The following is a 19389-nucleotide window of genomic DNA, read 5'->3' as shown; positions in this document are numbered from 1 at the left end:
GCTTTGCTGTTCTGTAGTAACTGGTAGAAGCTATATGTCCAAGGTGTGAATACAGACATTTTTTTGGTGACTGTTTGGACTTGATCTTAACTATATGACAAGTCTTTCTCTCTGGAGCAGCAAAATGGGCATTATTGTCATTGAGGTATGTCCGTCTGAAAAGCAAATCATTTGCTCCTCTCATCACTGGCAAGGAATTTTCACCTCCAGAACTGTGTTCTTCCCATCCTAACAAAGATCCTGTAAATAGGGAAAAATTAATCTGGAAAGACCTTCCGCTTATGGTTTAGAGGAAGGTTAAAAACATTGTTTAGTCTTTATGTGTAAGTTCCCGGCAACTGAACTGTGCAGAGATTAATCCCCTCTGTACTGGCTGAGTTACTTCATTGGTTACACTTTTGATAGAAGGAAGATGTACCCAGCGCTCGCAGGAAAACTGCGTTTAACCGAGCGCGCTGAAAATTCCTACCACCTTCATTGTTTTTGAAGTCCTATGGGTATAACGTGCATTTTTGTGGTCTGAAGGATTTAAGCACTTACACATGTAAGTGATGGCTAGAGGCAATACTTCTTTCTACTGGACAAACAGCAGCTGCTGCTGACCTCGCGGTGTTCCCATCTCTACTTGTTCTGGCTTTCCCGATGTGTTTCTGGAGGGACGGTGCTACTCTGCTGGTTGTTGGTAGGGCACCCTGGCCACTTCTCATTGCAACTTTTTGGTTTTTTGAACCTGGCAGAATGAGTTTATCTTCATATTTGTTAATAACGTATGCAGAACAGCTCTCATTATCTTCTATGTAGTGCAGCCAGCTATGCAGTGAGGGTTTTTGTTCAGTCAGTGGTTCAGTTTAGTCAGTGGCTTTCTCCACAAAGAAACAGCAGAAGCTGACAGTCTGTTAAGTGTATCTTGAGATGAGTTATGCATTTCTTTAGTAGAATTTGCCGGATTTTGATCCTCACCTTATCAGCTAATACCTGCCGCTTGCACACCAGCCATGCTGACCTGTCCAACCTGGAATGGGACTCAGATTGCCCAAAGCTCTCTGTCCCACTTCCAGATGCAGTATCTGAGCAAGCTCTGGTGGTCACCAGAACCACCAAGCAAAGGCTATTGGAGCTTGTTTCCCAGGCATTGGAGGGATTGTTGTTATCCTTTCCCATGAGAGGTTTTCCAGCTCTGTTAAGCAAAGGTAGCATTTCTGTGTGATGGTCGGGGCTCTGGGTGCTGCATCTCAGGCAGATGTGAGGGTGTCTCAGGACAGAAGTGTCCAGGATGATGAAAAGGCCAAAGACAAAGGTGTTCCAGACCCTTTGGATCTCACATGCACAGGTTGGAAAAACAAAGTGAGAAGTGATACAACCATCTTGTGTAGTGGCTCAGCCCCCTAATGGGAGGGGAGGCTGGGGATTCCTGCCCTTGTTCCCATTACACTTTCTGCCTTTTATCCAGGGACTGTTTAATTTACAAATAGAGCTCATCCTGAGGGGGAAAAAAAAAAGTAAACCAAACCAAAACAACCAGAAAGAATTGTTGGTTTCTTTCCAATTAAATTATTTAGGACATTTAATTAAGGGGTGAGTTTGCTTTATGAGTTATAGCTGTTCATTTCCGTTGTTTATACTCTGAAATAACTTTTTTTTTTTTAATGTTAGATGCCTATCACACAATATGCAATGAGTTTTAGTTACTTAATTTTCTTAAAGTGCATTGAGATGAACAGATGAAAGGCAATAAAGGAAAACAAAGTGTTTTTTGTTATTGAGATCAGCAATTTATGGCTTGCTGCAAGTTCAGTTGTGTTGTTATACTAGGAATACAGGGAAAAATTCTGCTTAGGCTGTGATTAGCTACTAAGATCGCAAGAAAACAATATTCTTTGGCAGTGACAGATGTGTTATTTAATTCCCTTTTCTTGCTGGCATTCTAATAAAATCCTTTCTTTGGAAGGAACTGAAACATCTTATCCTGGAGGCTGCAGATGGGTTCCTGTTTGTAGTTGCAGCTGAGACGGGAAGAGTGATCTACGTATCGGATTCGGTGACTCCGGTGCTGAACCAGCCACAGTCTGAATGGTTTGGCAGCACTTTGTACGAACAGGTTCATCCAGACGACGTGGAAAAGCTGCGAGAGCAACTATGTACATCCGAAAACTCTATGACAGGTCAGATATGTCTGATGTACGGTTCTGTGTGTTACAGATCCCTACAGAGCTTTTCTGACATTCAAAATGCCTGGTTTAAGAATCTGATAAAAATGAAAGCAAGAGTTAACCACGTATTTTTGCACGCAGTGCCATAATATAAATGTTCTTTTGCATGACTGCATTTTGCTTGCTATTTGTTTGACTTCAGTCAATCCACCTTCACGTAGCTCTGCATTCCAACTTCTGGCTTGGGTAGGTTTGGAATCTGGATTGTTTTCAGGCTTGGTCTGGAACTCTAGATTGTTTTCCTGTCGTCGTCAATGAACTTGTGACTTCTTTACAAATATGTGTTTCTTTAGGGCAGTGCTTATTTTGAAGGCAAAAATCATACTTTAGACTTTTCCATTTTCGTAAAAATGCCTTGTGGCTTGATAACGGGAATCCTGGGGAAAAAATGCAGTGTTTCACAGCTAAAAATCTAGTGGATTTTAAATGGGAGGCTTGCTCCTGTAGCAGTGGTGTAAGTTAGCTGTAAGTTGACTACCTACCATTTTGCACATAAAACTAAACCATATTAATATCTTCAGTTTAACTCTGGCTTTTACAGCTTTTACAATAACTATTCATACTCAAGACTGCCAATAGGAAACTACCCGTGTCTTTAATAACATACGTGTATGTTAGAGCTATGAGAATTAGCTAAATCCTGCTTTGACTTGAACTTAGAAAGGAGGAAATTCAGCTTCTCTTTTTATTCTTCCACATAGTATGTTCGCAGCTAAAGAAAAAAGCTAGGGGAGAATATTTATAACAAAGTCTTGATCCATGCAAAAGTCACATAATTTCCTCTTTCTTTAGTTATTCAGAATTCTGACCTGGTTTGCTGGAAGTTTTGTTGTGTTTCATAACTCAAAGGACAGTGATCCAGTTTTGAGTGAACCTGCACACTGTTTACAGCTTCCATGTCAAAACAGTGCCAAATTCATGATTTCCTGTGGTTTGAATGTGATGTGGTTTTGGCAGAGCTTTTGTGTATTAGAATTGGAAACTCAGAATTCTGTGGTGAAAATCCAGATGGATTGAAACCAAGGGAACAGTTAGGGGAACCTGTGCAGAGCAAAACAGCTGAGTTTCATTCCACGAGACTTGCAAAAATGCACAGCCTCTGTTTTTATCATGTAGCATGTATTACATTTTAACATGCTACCATCTTCTTCCAAGGACTTATTCCAGAGCCTCAGTGAACAGTCATGTTTCAACTCCCAAAAGCGCTCGGTTATGGGGCTTAACCTGCACAAACTAGAGCAGGACTAGACAAATACAGAACACTCCTGAAAACCCAACTGTGTTTTCCCCAGTTTTAACCATGTGCTTTTCTTTTACACTGAATATTAATCTGTAACCAGTGGAAAGAGATGTTCAAATAACAGTATTTATAGGGCTAAATCTTTTCCCTGCCTGAGTTTTTTGAGTTGTTAGATTGACACAGAAGGGCCGTAAATCTGCTGTACCTGGACAACTGAACATTTTTTGCAGTGTGAGGAAAACATCAGCCTGTTCATAGCCAGGGTAGACTGCTTAACTACACTCCTTAAGGTGCAGAGGCAGCCTGGATGTAGAAGGGTGCTTTTTACACACTGGAGAGTGTGTGTAGTTACAACTGTTCCAAGCAACCGCAAGTAAGAACAGTAAGTAATTGGTCCTAAGAGTACGGGGCACACTGTGCAAGTTTTCCTTTACAAAGTTATTGTGGTTACATGTACTGTGCAATTTTTTGGCCAGCTGAACATCTCACAAGCCATAAACACAATCGTCTGCTTCTGAATATAGACAGACATATGTGTGTACATCTTGTCTTGTAAGATCATCAAAGAACAAATTTTTAAGATGTCTGATGCATTTTTCTAGCTTTTTAATAAAATCAGTGTAAAGCAAGTGAGATCATAATACAGTCCTGCTTTTTGAGTAGTTCTGTTTTAACGATTTGGCTGGTGTAGTACATTTAATTAGTACACTAGTAGTTTTATCAGTCTGTAGAGCATCTAGATAAACACAAAGCTCTAGATTTTGCTGTGTTGAACTTGCACTTCCTTGACCCTGTAATGTACCATTAAATAAGGAAAGCAGCCTTCTACAAGGATGGTCAGCCCAGCGTCAATTTGCTTGTAAAAATCATGCAGCAGGATTTCAGCAGCATGTATCTCCCTCCTTTGAGATACCTTTCTGGGAGCAAGGTGATTCTCAACCACTTACACCGTCCTTCCTGTAACACAAGACATATTGTGAGTTGCAGCTTTGTACCAGGTAGGAATCAAATGAGATGTTGCAGTGGACAGAAGTAATGGGTGCCTTAGTGACATTTTGAAAGAAGTCATGTAGGCAAATGCGTTTCCTTTAAGTCAATATTTGTCAAACCATTTGGGCAGCCCCCAAGTCTCTCTTGGTTTTCCAGAGTTATGTTTCACGCAGAACAAAGGGCAACACAGAGCTTGGAAGAGATGCACACTGCAAGCCAGCCAGCTGTGCTTGACATTTTTCCTGCTCAAATTGAAGTTCGCTGCATGCAGCAGGAAAATCCCCATCGTTTAGTGACCTCTGGCCACTGAGCACAGGGTCTGCTTAGGGAAAATAAAGAGTTTTGCAGGCGAAAGTGTCATGATATGTTATGATTTTTAATTTTCCTCTCTTCCTCATCTTCTCAGGGTCCATTTTCTCAACCCTATAACCTCCTCCATCAGAGCTGTGTCCTTTGATTGTATTTGTTTGTCCTGTTACTAGTGTCGATTATTAGCGCTGCATTTCTGGGCTTTTCCCAGCACCTCTTAGCAATCCTGCTACCCAAGGAAGCTGGTCCAAACCCCAAGGACTTGGGAGTTGCCATTGCCACAGGGGAGCGATGGAGAAGAAGCTGGTGGAGAAAGGAGGCGCTCTGTCACATTTCTGCCCCCGGAAGACTGGGACTGTGGTTGCATGAGCATTTCTTTGGCAGTCACACCAGCTTATGCAATCCTCACCTCATCTCACCCTTTCCTCCTTTGGCATCTATGTGGTACTACAGTGACTCACATCAAGGCTGAGAGCTAAGCTAAGCAAAAAAAAATCGGTTTTGGTAGAGCCAGCTCTTTGGCCCACCTTATCGTATGGTTGCTTGAACTCTTGTGCTTACACCAAGGAAAAGGTGGGGGTGAATACTTAAGGGTAAGGAAAGGACAGGACTTCAGGAGCAGTAAAACCATATGCCAAATTGAAGTGGCTGTTTAACTATGGCCTAAACCCCATGGTGTGTTTGCAGAGTGAATTGCTTGCTCTATTTTTAACTCTCGGGATATGGAGAAGGATGGATAGCTTCTATTCCATTTTATATCCTTGGAGATTTTATTCCCTGGAAATGGAACAATTGTCTGCTTGTTTGTTGCACATTAATTGCTAACACATTGTGGTAACAGGAAAGCTGAACTGTGAAGTGTATGTACAGTTTGAAATACTCTAGAAAATACAGCAGCTGATGATAGCAACAGATAGAGTTCCCAAGAAGTCTTTACATGCGTCATTGGCCTGATTAATCAGAATGGGCCAGATATTCAGAGTAATAATTTATTTTCCCTCTTTGTTCTTGAAAATCTGCAGATGGGAAAACAAATCACTTCAAATATGGATGAAGATCAGATCCCACAGTAGGATCCATTAACAAAAACCTCTTTCCTCTTAGGATACACTCATGAAACTTGATGGATGTTTGGTTCAGATGCAGGTTCTGGGCTGGACCTTGTGAAAGGCTGAATAACACACAGCACAGTGGAATCGTAATGCAATCGAGAGCCTCTGAACAGCTGCGGACAACAAATTTCTAATGGCACAGAGAACTGACAGAACTTAGATTTAAGTGCAAAGAAAAACGACTTGCGAAGAATACCTCTGCTACATTTACTTTCCAAAAAATGACTGAGCAAGTATTGCAGTAGATTGTCTTTCTGTTAAAATATAGTGCTCCAGAACACTTTGCCAGACTGATTTCTACCAATCTAATTCTCCATAAGCAGTTCATGAAAGAGCAGAATGAGGAATATAGGTACCTCTGTATGGTTGCCTGGAAGAACTCCAAGTGATTCCATGGTGTGTCTGAGATGTTCTTGTCAAGGCTGTGAGGTCCCTGTTCCTGTAGCCAACATCTCCAGTGGTCCAAATGGGAAACACCCAAGTTTATGATACTTGATTCTGAGCCCCAAGCAGCACAGCACAGAGTAATCCAGCTATGACATCTTTCTTCAGCCTCGCTCTCTATAGCTAAGGTGAGACAGGGAGCAGCAAATGTAATCCCATCCGTGGCACAAAGCCTCCTGAGCACATTTAGGTTCAGGTGTCCTCACAAACTGTTTTAGCTGAGTGGTTTAAGAGGTTTTGAAACTGCAGATGTGTGACTGCAGGGAAGTGATGAGAACCAGAACCTCTACAGCTTTCATTTTCAAGTGACTTAAAAATGACTAAGTCTTTACTTCCTAGCTGAGAAAGATTAATCGAGGTTACTTCTGGACAGAACTTGTATGCCAAGTTTAATCTTGGCATGATGTTTTATTGCCATATTTTATAAGTCCAAAAAAGTAGAAATTTATTATGGAAATAGTGACTGACCACAGCAGAAGTTGAGCTGATAGGCACCTTTTTAGAAGAAAAGACCATTGTGTGACAATTTGCTGTGGTTCGTGAATATTATGGAAATATCACTCCATGTTATACAAGCAGAGATTTGGATTGGGGAACTAATCTCATGGAGCGTGCAAATCATGTGTTGTCTTGCAATTATGGTTTCAGCATACACAGTTTTCTCCCTGACTGCAAAACTTTCTGTTACCAAGCACAGTTTGTAGACAGAGCCACAAAATCCAGATGATGTAGATAGAGTCAAACTATCTGTAAAAATGAGAAAAATAAGTGTTTAACTCAAAAGAGGGCAGTTCCAGAGACCAGTGGAGAGGCAAAGTAAAGCTTTCCACAGCACTCAATAGATGGGCAGTGCTCAACAAATGGTAAATAACCATGTGAAAGAAAAGATTAGGAATAACTTCTCTCTACAATAGATGGTCTTCCTGAAAATCAGTGCAGGACTTCTTGTGCTGTGAGCTCCTCTTGTACTTCCATGTCAGTTTTCCAGTGATTTCTGCATTATTTTTCTTAGAAGAAAAGGGATTCTTCTCATATGGACAGCCAGGCAGTGAATGCAAATGTGGCTCTTAACTCGTGGTCGCTGAACTCTGACCTCAGGGATTGATTTAGGGGAAACTGTAACCGATACGGAGAAGAGCCAGATGAGACTCTTATTTGGCTTCATGTGCAGAATTCTCCGAAGAAGTTCAAAGGCTAACCTGAGGCATGACCAGAAACTCAGCCCTGGCAAATGTAATTCTGTTATGCGCTAAATGTCATCATCAGTAACAGTAAAACTCATATCCGATGAACAAATATTATCAAAACGTTTAATTAATGGGATGACTTCTGCACTGTATTAGCAACACAGGAAGCTTCTCATTCAGGTGGAAATTCAATAGGCCTATTTTTTTTTAACAGGGTTAAAAAGTCTATTTATGGTTATTGGTGCCAAAAAATATATACAAATAATCTGTTTTCAGATGCTTTGTCTTCCCTGTGTATTTTGTAGAAATTCAGATACTTACCACAGATGGATGCTTTTCTACCCAGAGCTCTTAACTCTCCTTGAAAGAAATAAAAAGATAAGAAAAAAGAAAAAAATCCCTTATGTTCAGAGAAGTGTGTCCTTGCGGAGACAGTTGACAAAACAAGGAGCTGTAGGTAAAACTCATTGGGACTATGTTATCTAGGCTTTGGTTCCGAAGAGCACATTTATCTGAGGTTTATGCATTGGAAAGGTGCTCTGCATGTAAAGGGCTGTTTCACTGACAGCACTTGATTTCTTTTCTTATTTTTTTACTTGTTTGTGAACTCTTTTAAGTACATGAACCCTAAAGAACCATCTGTCTCTGAAACATGCCCAGCCCAGCAGCTTACAAAGTCAGAGTACAGAGAATTAAAACCAGATCCCAGTATTTTACATTTTAACATCTAAGCACAGGATGACTGACCGAGTCAGCCCATCAGCCTCCAGGCAGGTAGGGAATGAGTTGTATAATTTTCTGTTTATACGGAGAGTTAATAGCTACTTGTGCGTTTTACCCCAGGGTAAAACTGGTTCATCATCAGCTGTTTTCACTGAATGTCCAAGAAACATCACAGCCTGTAGAGGGAAGACAAGCAGGCATCCAGTAAACACCACACAGTAAAGTAGGCAGGAGAATGAGTCTCTATATACATGATATGAGATGTCCTGAATCTTTTATGTCTCTGCAGGTCCGTCTGAAATTTGGCGCTTATTATTTTATATGATTTTTCCACCCACACACACATACCCACACACCTCCCAATCTATTCCTTAGAAGGATGCAGCTGTGCCAGGATTATTGCACCTGCAGTGGAGGGGAACAGAGAGATTTTTGACAACAGAAGCTTCAACACTGAGATTGTCCCCTGAAAAAGAGAGGACAATCCTTGAAACATACTGCCGTGTATAGAATGTGAGTGATTTCTGCGAATGAAGTATTAATATTTCAGGTTTCAGTCTGGTTTTCTTGTAGAAAAATCCAGTTTTGGCAAGGCATCTTCTCCTATTTTAAGTGTGAAATCTTGGAAGAGATTTGGCTCATTGCTAACAACTACCGAATCAGCATGTGATACCTGTTTTTCAGTGAAGTTATGTGGTCCCACCGGCATTGCGGAGAGTGAAGAGGATGTTTCAGATGTAAGAATTTCCATGCGCGCCGGCCCGTTGTGGTGCCATTGTTCCAGATAAAAAAGTCCGTCCGCATTTTTGTGGACTGTTTGTTCTCCTAGCAGGACGGTCACAGTGCCAGCCAGAGATGGCCTCTGAATTGGGCTGTGCCAAGCGTAGGAATTGGTGGGGTTTCAGCTTTAGTCTGTTCAGCTGGTGGATTTTTACATGTAGGGTGGAGGAAATGAATGTTCTGCTTCTCCCATCCCCATTCTCTTTAGAAGCAAATGAAGTGCAGTAGATGCTTAGGAAACAATGAAGCTGTGTCTATACAGCGTCTGCATCTTGGCCATCTCACTGGCACGTGCCTACAAGTGATGCCCAAAGCCTCCATGTCTTCAGCTTCTCTTCTGTCATCACTCGGTTTGATCCAACACAGTTTGCCAACTCCCAAAACAGAAAAGCTTAAGGGTGAGCGAGAGCCGTCCGAGTCTGTGGCTGTGCTGGGCTCTCTAGAAGGCAGAGAAGGAAAGCTTTAGATACTCTGCATTAAATTACACATACGGGACTTAATGTTGCCTTTGCAAGTGGGTCGCCTTGTGTTTCAGTTGAAGTGAATGAAGCAAATCCTTCATTCATTTGTGGCTGTGTGACCAGCGACTGTGGTCCCATGGTCTTACAGGGGCAATGCAGAGGGTAGAATTCGGCTTTTTGTACTGTTTATGTGAGAAAGAGGATTTTAAGGCCTTAGAGCTCCATTCTTGCCCTTTGACACACTGGACAATACCAGAGAAATAAGAAAAACCCAGTCTGCTCTCAAAAAATAGGTACTTTAAAATGATCATATTTTAAACATATGGTACATTTAATCTCTGTAACTGATTCCAAGCAAAGTTTGTTTTGCTTTGGTCTCTTGGGCTGTTTCTGGGGAGAAAAAAAAATCTCAAATGTTGGGAGAAGCCAGCTATGTATGAAACAGTTCATAAAGCAACTCCTACACAAACACAGTGACCCAGTGGTATCCCCACTGCTGAGACACTCCATTTGGGTGGATAGTACTGGAAGGAAAACTAGTGATAATGAGTTGCATTTTTTTGAACTATTTTGGTAATTATAATGGTGGTTTAGAGAAGTCACTACATGTTTTTACCAAAATAAGGGACCAATGTTAGCCTAGTGCTTTGAGACAGACTTATGACACCTGATTAGCACTAGGGAATGCTCTTAGGGTGAATTTTCAGGTATTTGGGCATGCATGTGCAAGTGGGTTTTGTGGTCGCTATTCAGTCTTCACCTTGAGTTTCTCTCTCGGAAACTGCCGGATACTTAGGTCTGTTATCACAGATGTTTGGACCATTTTCAGTTTCTGGGTTTCAAGGGTGGTGGGTTTTTTTAACGTTCGATATTTATTCAACCTGCTCTGTTTTGTTAAACATAATCAAATACATGGAGCTAGTGATTTTTAATTTTTTTTTCCTTTTAAAAAACACTAATGTGTCACAAGTACCTGCCTAGCGTCTTTGGTTAACACATTGCCAGTACAGCAGTTTGTGTGCCTCTTGGAGCCTTTTGGCACTGGCCCTGCTTGCAACCCTCTGTAAATCTCAGGTGCTTCACTGCTTTGATGGGAACTCCACAGACTCTGGGAGGATTCAGTATCACCCTTAACATCTTGCCCTGTGGAGAACAAGAATTTCCTTTAGCCTAATTTGAGTGTTATGTTGTCTCAATTAATGCACTAAAACGTTTTATTGTTGCGTGATGAGTTGTAGCACCAGGCTAGGGAGGCATGGGGAGGAGTGGTGCCTGGGGGTGATAATATTCCACCCGAGTGTCCGCTTGCTTCCAAAGGGAATAATTGAGTTATCCCATGCTGCTGTCATCTCCTTCCTGAGCTGAAGCTCTCCTATTTATTAATACTGGGACAGCAGAGGCAGGATTTCCAGTCTCTGGTCCTTTCCTGGCCTTTCCCCAGCCTGCTGAGCCCACAGCACTCCTCACTGGGACCCTGCAGAGCTGCATGGAGGGAAAAGCGCATACCAGCCTGGACACCTGGCCCACTGTCAGTTTTCCGTGGTTTTATCTGGTTTATTGTACTGCCTTAGAACCGAATTTATGTCATCAAATACTCTTCTTTCTGTTTTCATAGCATGGAGACTTTTACATGTTATTTCTAAATGTCTTGAGTCTCCAAAAAGATAATTAAAACTAGATGAAGTTTTGCCCCACACACCTTATTTTAATTGAACGAAAGGAGTAGCCTAGAAAAACAACCAGACAGCATCTTTGGGCCTTTTTTTCTCCTCCCTCTCTCTCCCTCTTCATGTGTTAAAATTTAATTCTGTCCCCAGCAAAATATCTCACTAAGTCATCTTGCAGTCATTATTTGTTTCCTCTAATGGACTATTCCATGGTGTGTCACCAGCTGATGTGGAACAGATCACAACCAAATTTCAGAACCAGATGATACTAGTATTTACTAATAAAGCATATAACCTAGTTATTTGAGTTTGATAATGAAGTAAAAGTAATACAGAATGCCAGGAGTTGAAGCTTTTTTGGCAGAAGTGTTTTTCGGTAAAGCTTCCTGCTGAGCATTAGAGTGAAACAAATAGTTTAATTTAAAAGCTACTTACAACCTTTATGTATTGATTTATTATGCAGCTGTGAATGGTAAAAGAATAAGTTACATATTGCAGAGTTATTTTGGATAACTGTCCTGTCTTGGGAGTCTCTGCTGATGGTGCTTTGGAGTAACTGTTTCTGGGGTTTTCCATCCTTTTCTTAGTTATAGAAAGTCTGCTCTGTATTTTGAGGAGTTCTTTGTATCCTGGATCACCAGCAGGACTTAGTATGAGAATTTTCTGCAGCTCAGGCCTTCCTTCAAATACATCTGATAATTGTAACACAAGTGCTGCCCCAACTGCCCGGCTCATTGAACCATGAACTTGGTGACATTTATTTGTTAGTGACCGGGCCTGAAAGCACCTGTGGAGATCAGAATGTGGCTGTGTCAGGACTTATACAAACCTATAGCAAGATAAAGCTTCTGCTGCTAAGTTTATATGGACAATGCAAGGATGAAAAATGAGAGGATCGTCATCCTGTTTTCAAATAGGGAACTGGAAGTGGAAATAGATGCTGTTGTATTTATTTCTAAGGAGAGCTTACACATCTGTATGGGCTTCTGTAAGCTACTTTATTTAGTATACTGAATGTTTCCCATATGTAAGATAACCATTGTTGAGAGTTCAAAATACATTTAGTCCTTAAAATGTTGTGGGTTTTGGTTTTTTGTGTGCATTGTAACTTAACTTTCAACATGTGCTTTGAATTATTTGCTTGTTTTTTTACGTACAGTTTTTCCAGGTCCATCAGCCGAGAGACTCGCATGTGATCTGTAACACTATCCCTCCAGATAGTCCCTTAAAATTAACTCAATAGCAAGGCTCAAAAGCTCACATAGTTTCCTTTTTAATTTAATTAAAATGATGCATATTTGCCCAACACTGTGGAGAATTACATGATGCAGACTGGTTAGTCAAACATGAAGGCAGGCACAGCGGAGACCTTTTGGCCTCGTGGGCTTTTATAAGAACAAGTTGTATTAAGCGAACAGCTGTGTAACGTGAGGGGTTTCTTACTGAAAAACAAGAGGGGGTGAGAAAGCTTTTCAATTCCCCTTTTGTGGGTCAGTGTCTCCAGTTGGTAAGTAGGGGACAGACAGATATTTAAAAATAGCTACATTTCAATTGCATTACTTCTTTTTTTATTTTTTTTAACTTTGCTGTTGATTGGATCGACTCTTCATTCTATTGTAAGAATGTCATAACTTGACTCTAATGCTTATACAACGCCTTTTGCAATTAGATGATGTAAACCTTAACATATTTAGAGAGGTTCAAATAGTCCCCCTGAGAAGCTAGCCTAGTGAGGAAAGTGAGCTTTGATGGTTTATATTTATAAGCGGAACATTAGCCGTCGTTACAGGATAGGTAGTTCAGGAATTTTTTCATGAGTGCAGAGGGAAAAATGAGCAGCAGAGAGCATGTCTTACTTGTAAGTAGCATCGTGAAAGTGGAGTCTTCAATTCAAGTGAGATTTCTTTTCCCTATTTGGGCAAATTTGTTTTAGGTTCTATACATCAAGAGGTTATCACTGGATATAAAGAAAGATAAATCAGCCACCCAGCCTATAGTCTTTTTTTTGAAAGCATCATCATGTTTATTTCTCATTTAAGCTGATTATGCCCTTGTAAGCCTATAGTTGTCATGAGTTTTTATGGACTTTCAGAATCACTGTTGATTATATCATTAAGAATTTTCATCTACAGCTACAGTGTGTTGGGAACTCACATTGCTTATGTAGCTTGGACCCTGTTCCTAACTGCACCTCTGCTGCTGGCTGACCACAGGCAGGAGAAATCACCTTTGAGTTTCATTATCCTCATCTTTAAAATAGCAGTAACAGTGTGCATCTCCTCTGAAAGTGTCTTTAATGTCTGCCAACAGGACGTACATGCTTGGAGCCAGTTATTTATTTCGCATACTGGTATATTTGCTTATCATATATTAGCGATGCTTTGTAATGCAGCGTTGTGTGCAGTGGGGCAGGGTCTGGAGAACAGACCCTTTCCATGTGTGAATTAAGACTATATGTACACCATTAATCCACAGTATGAAAGAGAAAAGCCTGCTACCTATTAGGAGCCCATCTGCATCTCTGTGGGCATGGCAGCGGTCCCACATGGTGATGCAGCCTCTGGTGTGTCAGGAGTCCGGTGTCTGCACATTGGGTCATTTGTGGGCAAGCAGGGGTTTTGGTGAATGAGTTAAGCATCACGAGTTAGCAAATCTGTTTTGTAAAAACAACCTCATCAGGCTCATCCTTTCTAGAACTGTGTATTCTTCATGGCCTCTCGGTGTGTTTTAAATTTTATCACGTCTCTTTGTCATAGATTTAAAAGACCGTGAACTACTCAGCAAAGATGAAGTAGTGGTGTTAAAATAAAGAACAGGTTAGCAGCATTGCCTGTGGGAGCTGCGCTGTAACCTCTGATGTGAGTGAAAACCATGCTGGAAAATCAGTGCTGGTTTGGGGTGCGCAGTGTTAACTGGTGCCACTCACGTGGTTCTGCCCTTAGTTTGTAGTTTGAAGTTAGGATGGTGTTAAGTCCAACTCTGTTTTGAGTGTCATGCTCTTCTTATTGCTCATGCGTTTGCCTTCCCTCAATGAGAGATCAGAGCGTCACATTTTTTGTGAGTGCAGTTTTATTAGGATTGTATCGTCTGGTGCGTTCACATAGTTCCTGTCTCTGGTGTTGTGATGCTGAAGGGACGCTGTGTTTCTAGAGGACACTTGGATGGCCTTCAGTGCATTTCTGTGCTATGGCAGTTGCCTCACCAACCCTACAGCAGATATTTTGTTATTTATAGAGCGGGGACTTGGGCTTTCAGGGCTGGGACTGTGTATGTACACGGTAGATATGTCTGTGCTTTTGTGAACGTTACCTTTATGTAACTAATCAAACCCAGAATGTTGAAAGAACCATGTGACCATGGTTGGTGTGGGTTGTTTGATGGTTTGTTTTTTAATGTGTATATTGTTTTATTTGCATATTGCGAGCGGCTTCTGGTTTATGTCAGTGTGAATTCCTGGAAAGAGAGCCTTCAAATACTGTGTTTGCATTTTTGCCTTTCAGTTTTAGATCACCTGTAGGTTTTTTTTATATTGGGATCCACAGGGTAGATGTATGCTTATTAAAATTAATAGGGCTTAAATCACTTGCTGAGCTGCATTAAACATGAGACAGTTTTATTCCTTGCAATTGTAAGGATATAAATTTTTAAAGTTTTTAGATTTTCTTTTAATTGTTGAATTAATGCTGAATAATTGGTTTGCTCTGTCATGAGTTTATCAAGATTAATTTGATATAAATTGGTCAAATTTAGGCTATTTAATCTTATTGCAGACAGTTTGTTTATGTATTCATAATGCATCTGTTGTTTTCAAGAGGAAATCTGCCAGCCGAATACCTCAGCTGATATAAAGCCGAGTGCTCAGTTGTACTCAGTGTGTATGTGTAAACTGATCAATGAAAAATTAAAACAAAAAAGAGTTTAACTTAATGTTCTGGAACATTATTGCTTATCCCAAGCAGCGCCTTGTATCTGATATTGGTACAAGCTGTTGAGGAGTGCCCAGCCGCCCTGGCTGTGTCCAGGCACATCTTTCCTATCGCAAGGTGCAGTGGCAGAGTTGGCTTTTGATGCTGCACTCAGGAGCGGTAACGACTTTTCTGTTCTGTTCTTATCAAATGATGAGTAGTTCACGTGCAGTGTTGCATTGCTGTGTGATGGGCTGGCAGCTGGTAGTTTTAGCTTAAAACATGCATCTTTCTAAACACTTCACGTACTCATAGAGAACATCACCACAGAAGAAGTCCTTTGTTCTCTGACCCTTCTGTTTGAGGGTCAGCTTATATTTGGAGCTGTGTCCAGAAGCATCAGAACCTTGACCATTGCTTAATTATTTTTTAATTATTTCCTTTTGCTTTCCTGCTTCCTGTCTCGCTTTTTCCGTTTTTATAGTGAGATAAAGATGTTTTTCGTTTTCATGAGGATTTTTAGGTGCACTATTCCTGTGTCCTGTTTGTCTTCCCTGAGTAGCCTGTGGAGTATTTTTGATGAGCACAAAGTCATCTTTTGTTATCTTGTCCAAGCTAAACTTAGTTTATCCTCTATTTTATTTTGCCTGGAAAGAAATATGTAGACAGTCCGGTGGCTGAGAATAATTATGAAATCTCTAACTTGTTCTTTTTAAGATAAGACACTATCAACTACAGCACAGAGCTTGCTGAAGGTACTGAGGGCAAGGTGAGACTCCATATATTAATTCAGCCTGTTTCCTTATTAGGTCCAAGATTCTGTGAAAGAGAGCAGTCCATCTACTGATGAGTTCAAGGGAAATGGAAAATTGTATAATGTACTTTGCCAGCAGTATTTTTGTGTGCATGAGGCCAAAACAAATTTCTCCTGATCTTCGTAAATGGGTAGACTTTTGCTGCAAAAGAGGATGTGAAAACTGTATGATTGTTTTTAGAGACGTCCATTTCAACTTGCACTGAAATTTTTGCAGAATGGCCTCGTGTAACAACCCTTCTTTCAAATGAGAGACTGTAGGATTCTTAGGAACTGGAAATCCAGCAGAGAAGGCATTTGTGGTAGAATTAAGTGTCGAACCTTATGGTGTTTTAAAACCACCAAAAATAAACAAACAAACAAAAAACAACTGCAAAAAAGTAACGAACAACAGACTGTGTATCATTACCAGGCTATAAACCTTAGCATGCAGTGCTTTTACATGGAGGAACAAATTTTCTAGCAGGCTGGTGCTATTGTGTAAAGATGGATTTGAGCCAAACTCCCAGATTTGAAAGCCCATGAACTCCAGCAGGCACAGACCAATCCTTGGCTTAGGTTCATCTCAAACATTGCAAGCACAGGAAAGGTATTTGAACATTCACAGTAGCAACTGGACATCCAAAAGGGAAAGGTTCATGCATAGGCTGTTCACTGTTGGCACACACAAGGGACATATCGGTGCCAGTATGAACATTTGTCCCCTTGATCATTGTGAGAACATAGAGCATCTTTGAAAACACGCTGCAGTGTAACAGAAAGGGGATATTTCTGCCATGTATCCTCAGTACCTGAATCTGTTACTAACTAATCTCTTCAGTGGGAAAAGCTTTATGTGGCTCCTCTAATTTTACCCAAATAATGAATTTCTTGCACGTTGTCCTCACCTCTGTGGTCCCCTCTGACAGCCCTTTTCTGTAATGATGGCTGACATCAGGTTCCTGGGTCGCGTGGTGGATTCCTGCCCAGAGGACAACTGGTTTACTTCAGGTTTAAGCAATACTGGCTTCTGAGTGGGGACCATCGGGGCTGGATTTCAACGAATTGTCAATTATACCCAGACCAAGAGGAGGGATACATGTGTTGGTTTTAACAAGCATGTTTTGCCCATTTATATGCTTTCTCTTTTGTTGCAGAGTAAACTAAACTCTGGTTTCCTCTGAGTTGTGCAGCTGCTGTAAATGGTAATAACACACCAGTGTGGTGGAGACAGGTTGTGCACTTGCTGTGTCTGTGGGTTGTGTCTGGAGCTGAAGAGGAGAAAAGTTTAATATGAAAATGAACGACATGCAATTACCGATTTATGGAGAAGCTCATTAAGGGATCCAGCTGGTGGTGGCACTGGATTGTTAAAACCATTCTTCTGAAGAAACTGGAAGAAGAAATTAAAAAAATGCATGTGTGCTATTCAGTTAGCAGAAGCTCTCAGAGCATCCTAGAATATTTCTTATTAATAACAGTATAATTGCCGACTTTTACATCAGATGTACTTTGCGTCTGTTTCCTGTGGAAAAACCTAAATGAGCGTTTGTCACCGAGGTAGCAGCACTAGTGTAAAAGATGCAGGAACACACTGAGGTATGAGTATGTCATGGTTCTGTGACAGCTGTCATCAAAGCATGTCACCCCCTTGAACTGAGCTGTCTGTACGATGCCGAGTTGAGATCTATGCCAGTTTGCTTGACTGCAATGTGGGACCTGCCAGGGTCCATCACATGAGCAGCTGCAGCGAACTGTAGTTGATATTAAAGCAGGTAGAGGACGATTTTGCAATTCCACGCTGGCAGAAGCGGAGCTGTGTGTGTACATCCCCTTCTCGGAGTCAGGTGAGGAGCCTGGGGAGAAACAGCTGTGACTTGTCCTGAGACCAGGTGATATTGTATTGTCGCACTTGCAGGTGGTCACAGCAATAAGAAGTCATGACAAATGCTGTGGCACAACTCCAGCTTGTCCTGACTTGACCATTTCCCATCTCTCTGGGGTTCTTTAGAATTACATGGTAAAAACTGAACGCTGTCAGTCTCGATCTAGAGATGCAGATGGCTTTTTGAGCAGTTAGCATGAAAATAAAAAGCGATAATGCTGTATCCGGCTTACCGTTGTTAACCAGGAGAGCTCTCCAGAGAAAGCTCACATACAACCTCCCAGAGAGCTGTTTCCCAGTTTACTCTCCCAGATACGCTCCACACACTGGTGACACTGGTATTATTAACTTAAAAGCTCTAGCAGAGATGTGAGCCCTGGTATGCCGTGTCTTAGGAGATCCCTCTTATCCCAGGGAGTGCGCTGACAGGCTTGTTTGAGCTAAAGAGAAAGCTTTGTCTTTAACCTGTTCACCTCTAATTCTTCCCCTTTTCAATATATTTTGATCATAAGCTTCTAACAAAATATGACACACAAACTGCTTGTTCTTTATCAAAATCCGCACTGTATTGTTAGAGCTCTACAAGGTTAACACACGCAGAATGGACTATTGGAACAAGCTGCTGAGAGGTTTGTTGTAATGTCTATGTACTAAACATTTCTGTGACTCATAGCCCCACATACCCCCTGCAGTGATTTTGTAAGTCAGGGCAAAATTTAGACTGCTATTTGTTATCTGGTACATATTTCTAAGACATTGCCAAACAAAAAGCTAAATTTAAAAACTATGACTTCTATTGTTGGGGCTTCCAGCCATGCCAAAGGAACACGTGTCAGCAATTTTAGGCTTAGCAGCCACGTAATTGTGAAGTATATTTATTTTTATAAATGCTCTTGGATGATAAAAGCTGAGAAATTTGTTAGCTGTCTGAGTTACGTTTGCTGTCACTGCTTTTTGATTATTAGTGTCACTTCAAGAATTTCTATTGGAATGGAAAAAAAAATGTGCACAGAAAAGAATTCTTATTTTGTTTATGTGCATGACAAAGTTGTTGTATCCAAAAGGAAAATGCTTTTAGTGATTTGATTTGGCTTGCGTGCTTATTTGGACAGCCATTGGGTCCTGCACATACATTATACCTTAATTTACGTTGTCATGTATTGCCTTTGTTTGAGAGTCAGTTTGCCTCCTGCTTAATGATATTTTATTTCTCTAAATTGTGTAATTAGTTGAAGGGATGTGTAAGTAGCCTGTGGCTTTGGCTATAGAAATTGAGACAGAGAGATGGGCTCTTTGATGCAGGGGCGGTGAGTGTGTTTGAAACTCAGATCCATCCTACAGCACAGGGTCAGCATAACTGGGCTGGGAAATACGGTGATGCGATTTCTTCCCAGCTCACACTTGAATCATCAATATTAATATATAGCCCAGTGCTTTGAATTGAAGCACGTTTAGGGATTGTTCCCAGGCTTGCCAACTTCTTAACCGTCTGAGATGCACCTTGAAGATACACCAAATGACATCTAACCTGCTGTCAACAAGGGTGGCTTTCCTCCAGAAGTAGTTTCCTTGAGTATACCTTAAGAATAAAATGCTGCTGCCTAGTTCCTTACTTAAAATACTAATATTTACACTGTTTTGTAGTGGTTTTATTCCCATTCATGGGTGGATGTATTTTCAGTT

General features: G+C 41.0%; 1 protein-coding gene across 6 annotated transcripts in view; it reads left to right on the top strand.

The window, feature by feature from the left end:
• ARNT2 (aryl hydrocarbon receptor nuclear translocator 2) overlaps nucleotides 1-19389 on the top strand; it is a 102190-nt gene that overhangs the window by 36634 nt on the left and 46167 nt on the right. For all 6 annotated transcript variants that reach the window (XM_065076516.1, XM_065076517.1, XM_065076515.1 and 3 more), the window contains one exon: nucleotides 1949-2162. In XM_065076516.1, coding sequence (XP_064932588.1) covers nucleotides 1949-2162 — 214 coding nt within the window. The remainder of the gene's footprint in view (nucleotides 1-1948; nucleotides 2163-19389) is intronic.

Source organism: Columba livia, chromosome 11, assembly GCF_036013475.1.
Source record: "Columba livia isolate bColLiv1 breed racing homer chromosome 11, bColLiv1.pat.W.v2, whole genome shotgun sequence".
NCBI lineage: Eukaryota > Metazoa > Chordata > Aves > Columbiformes > Columbidae > Columba > Columba livia.
This window is presented reverse-complemented; position numbering and strand designations above follow the sequence as displayed.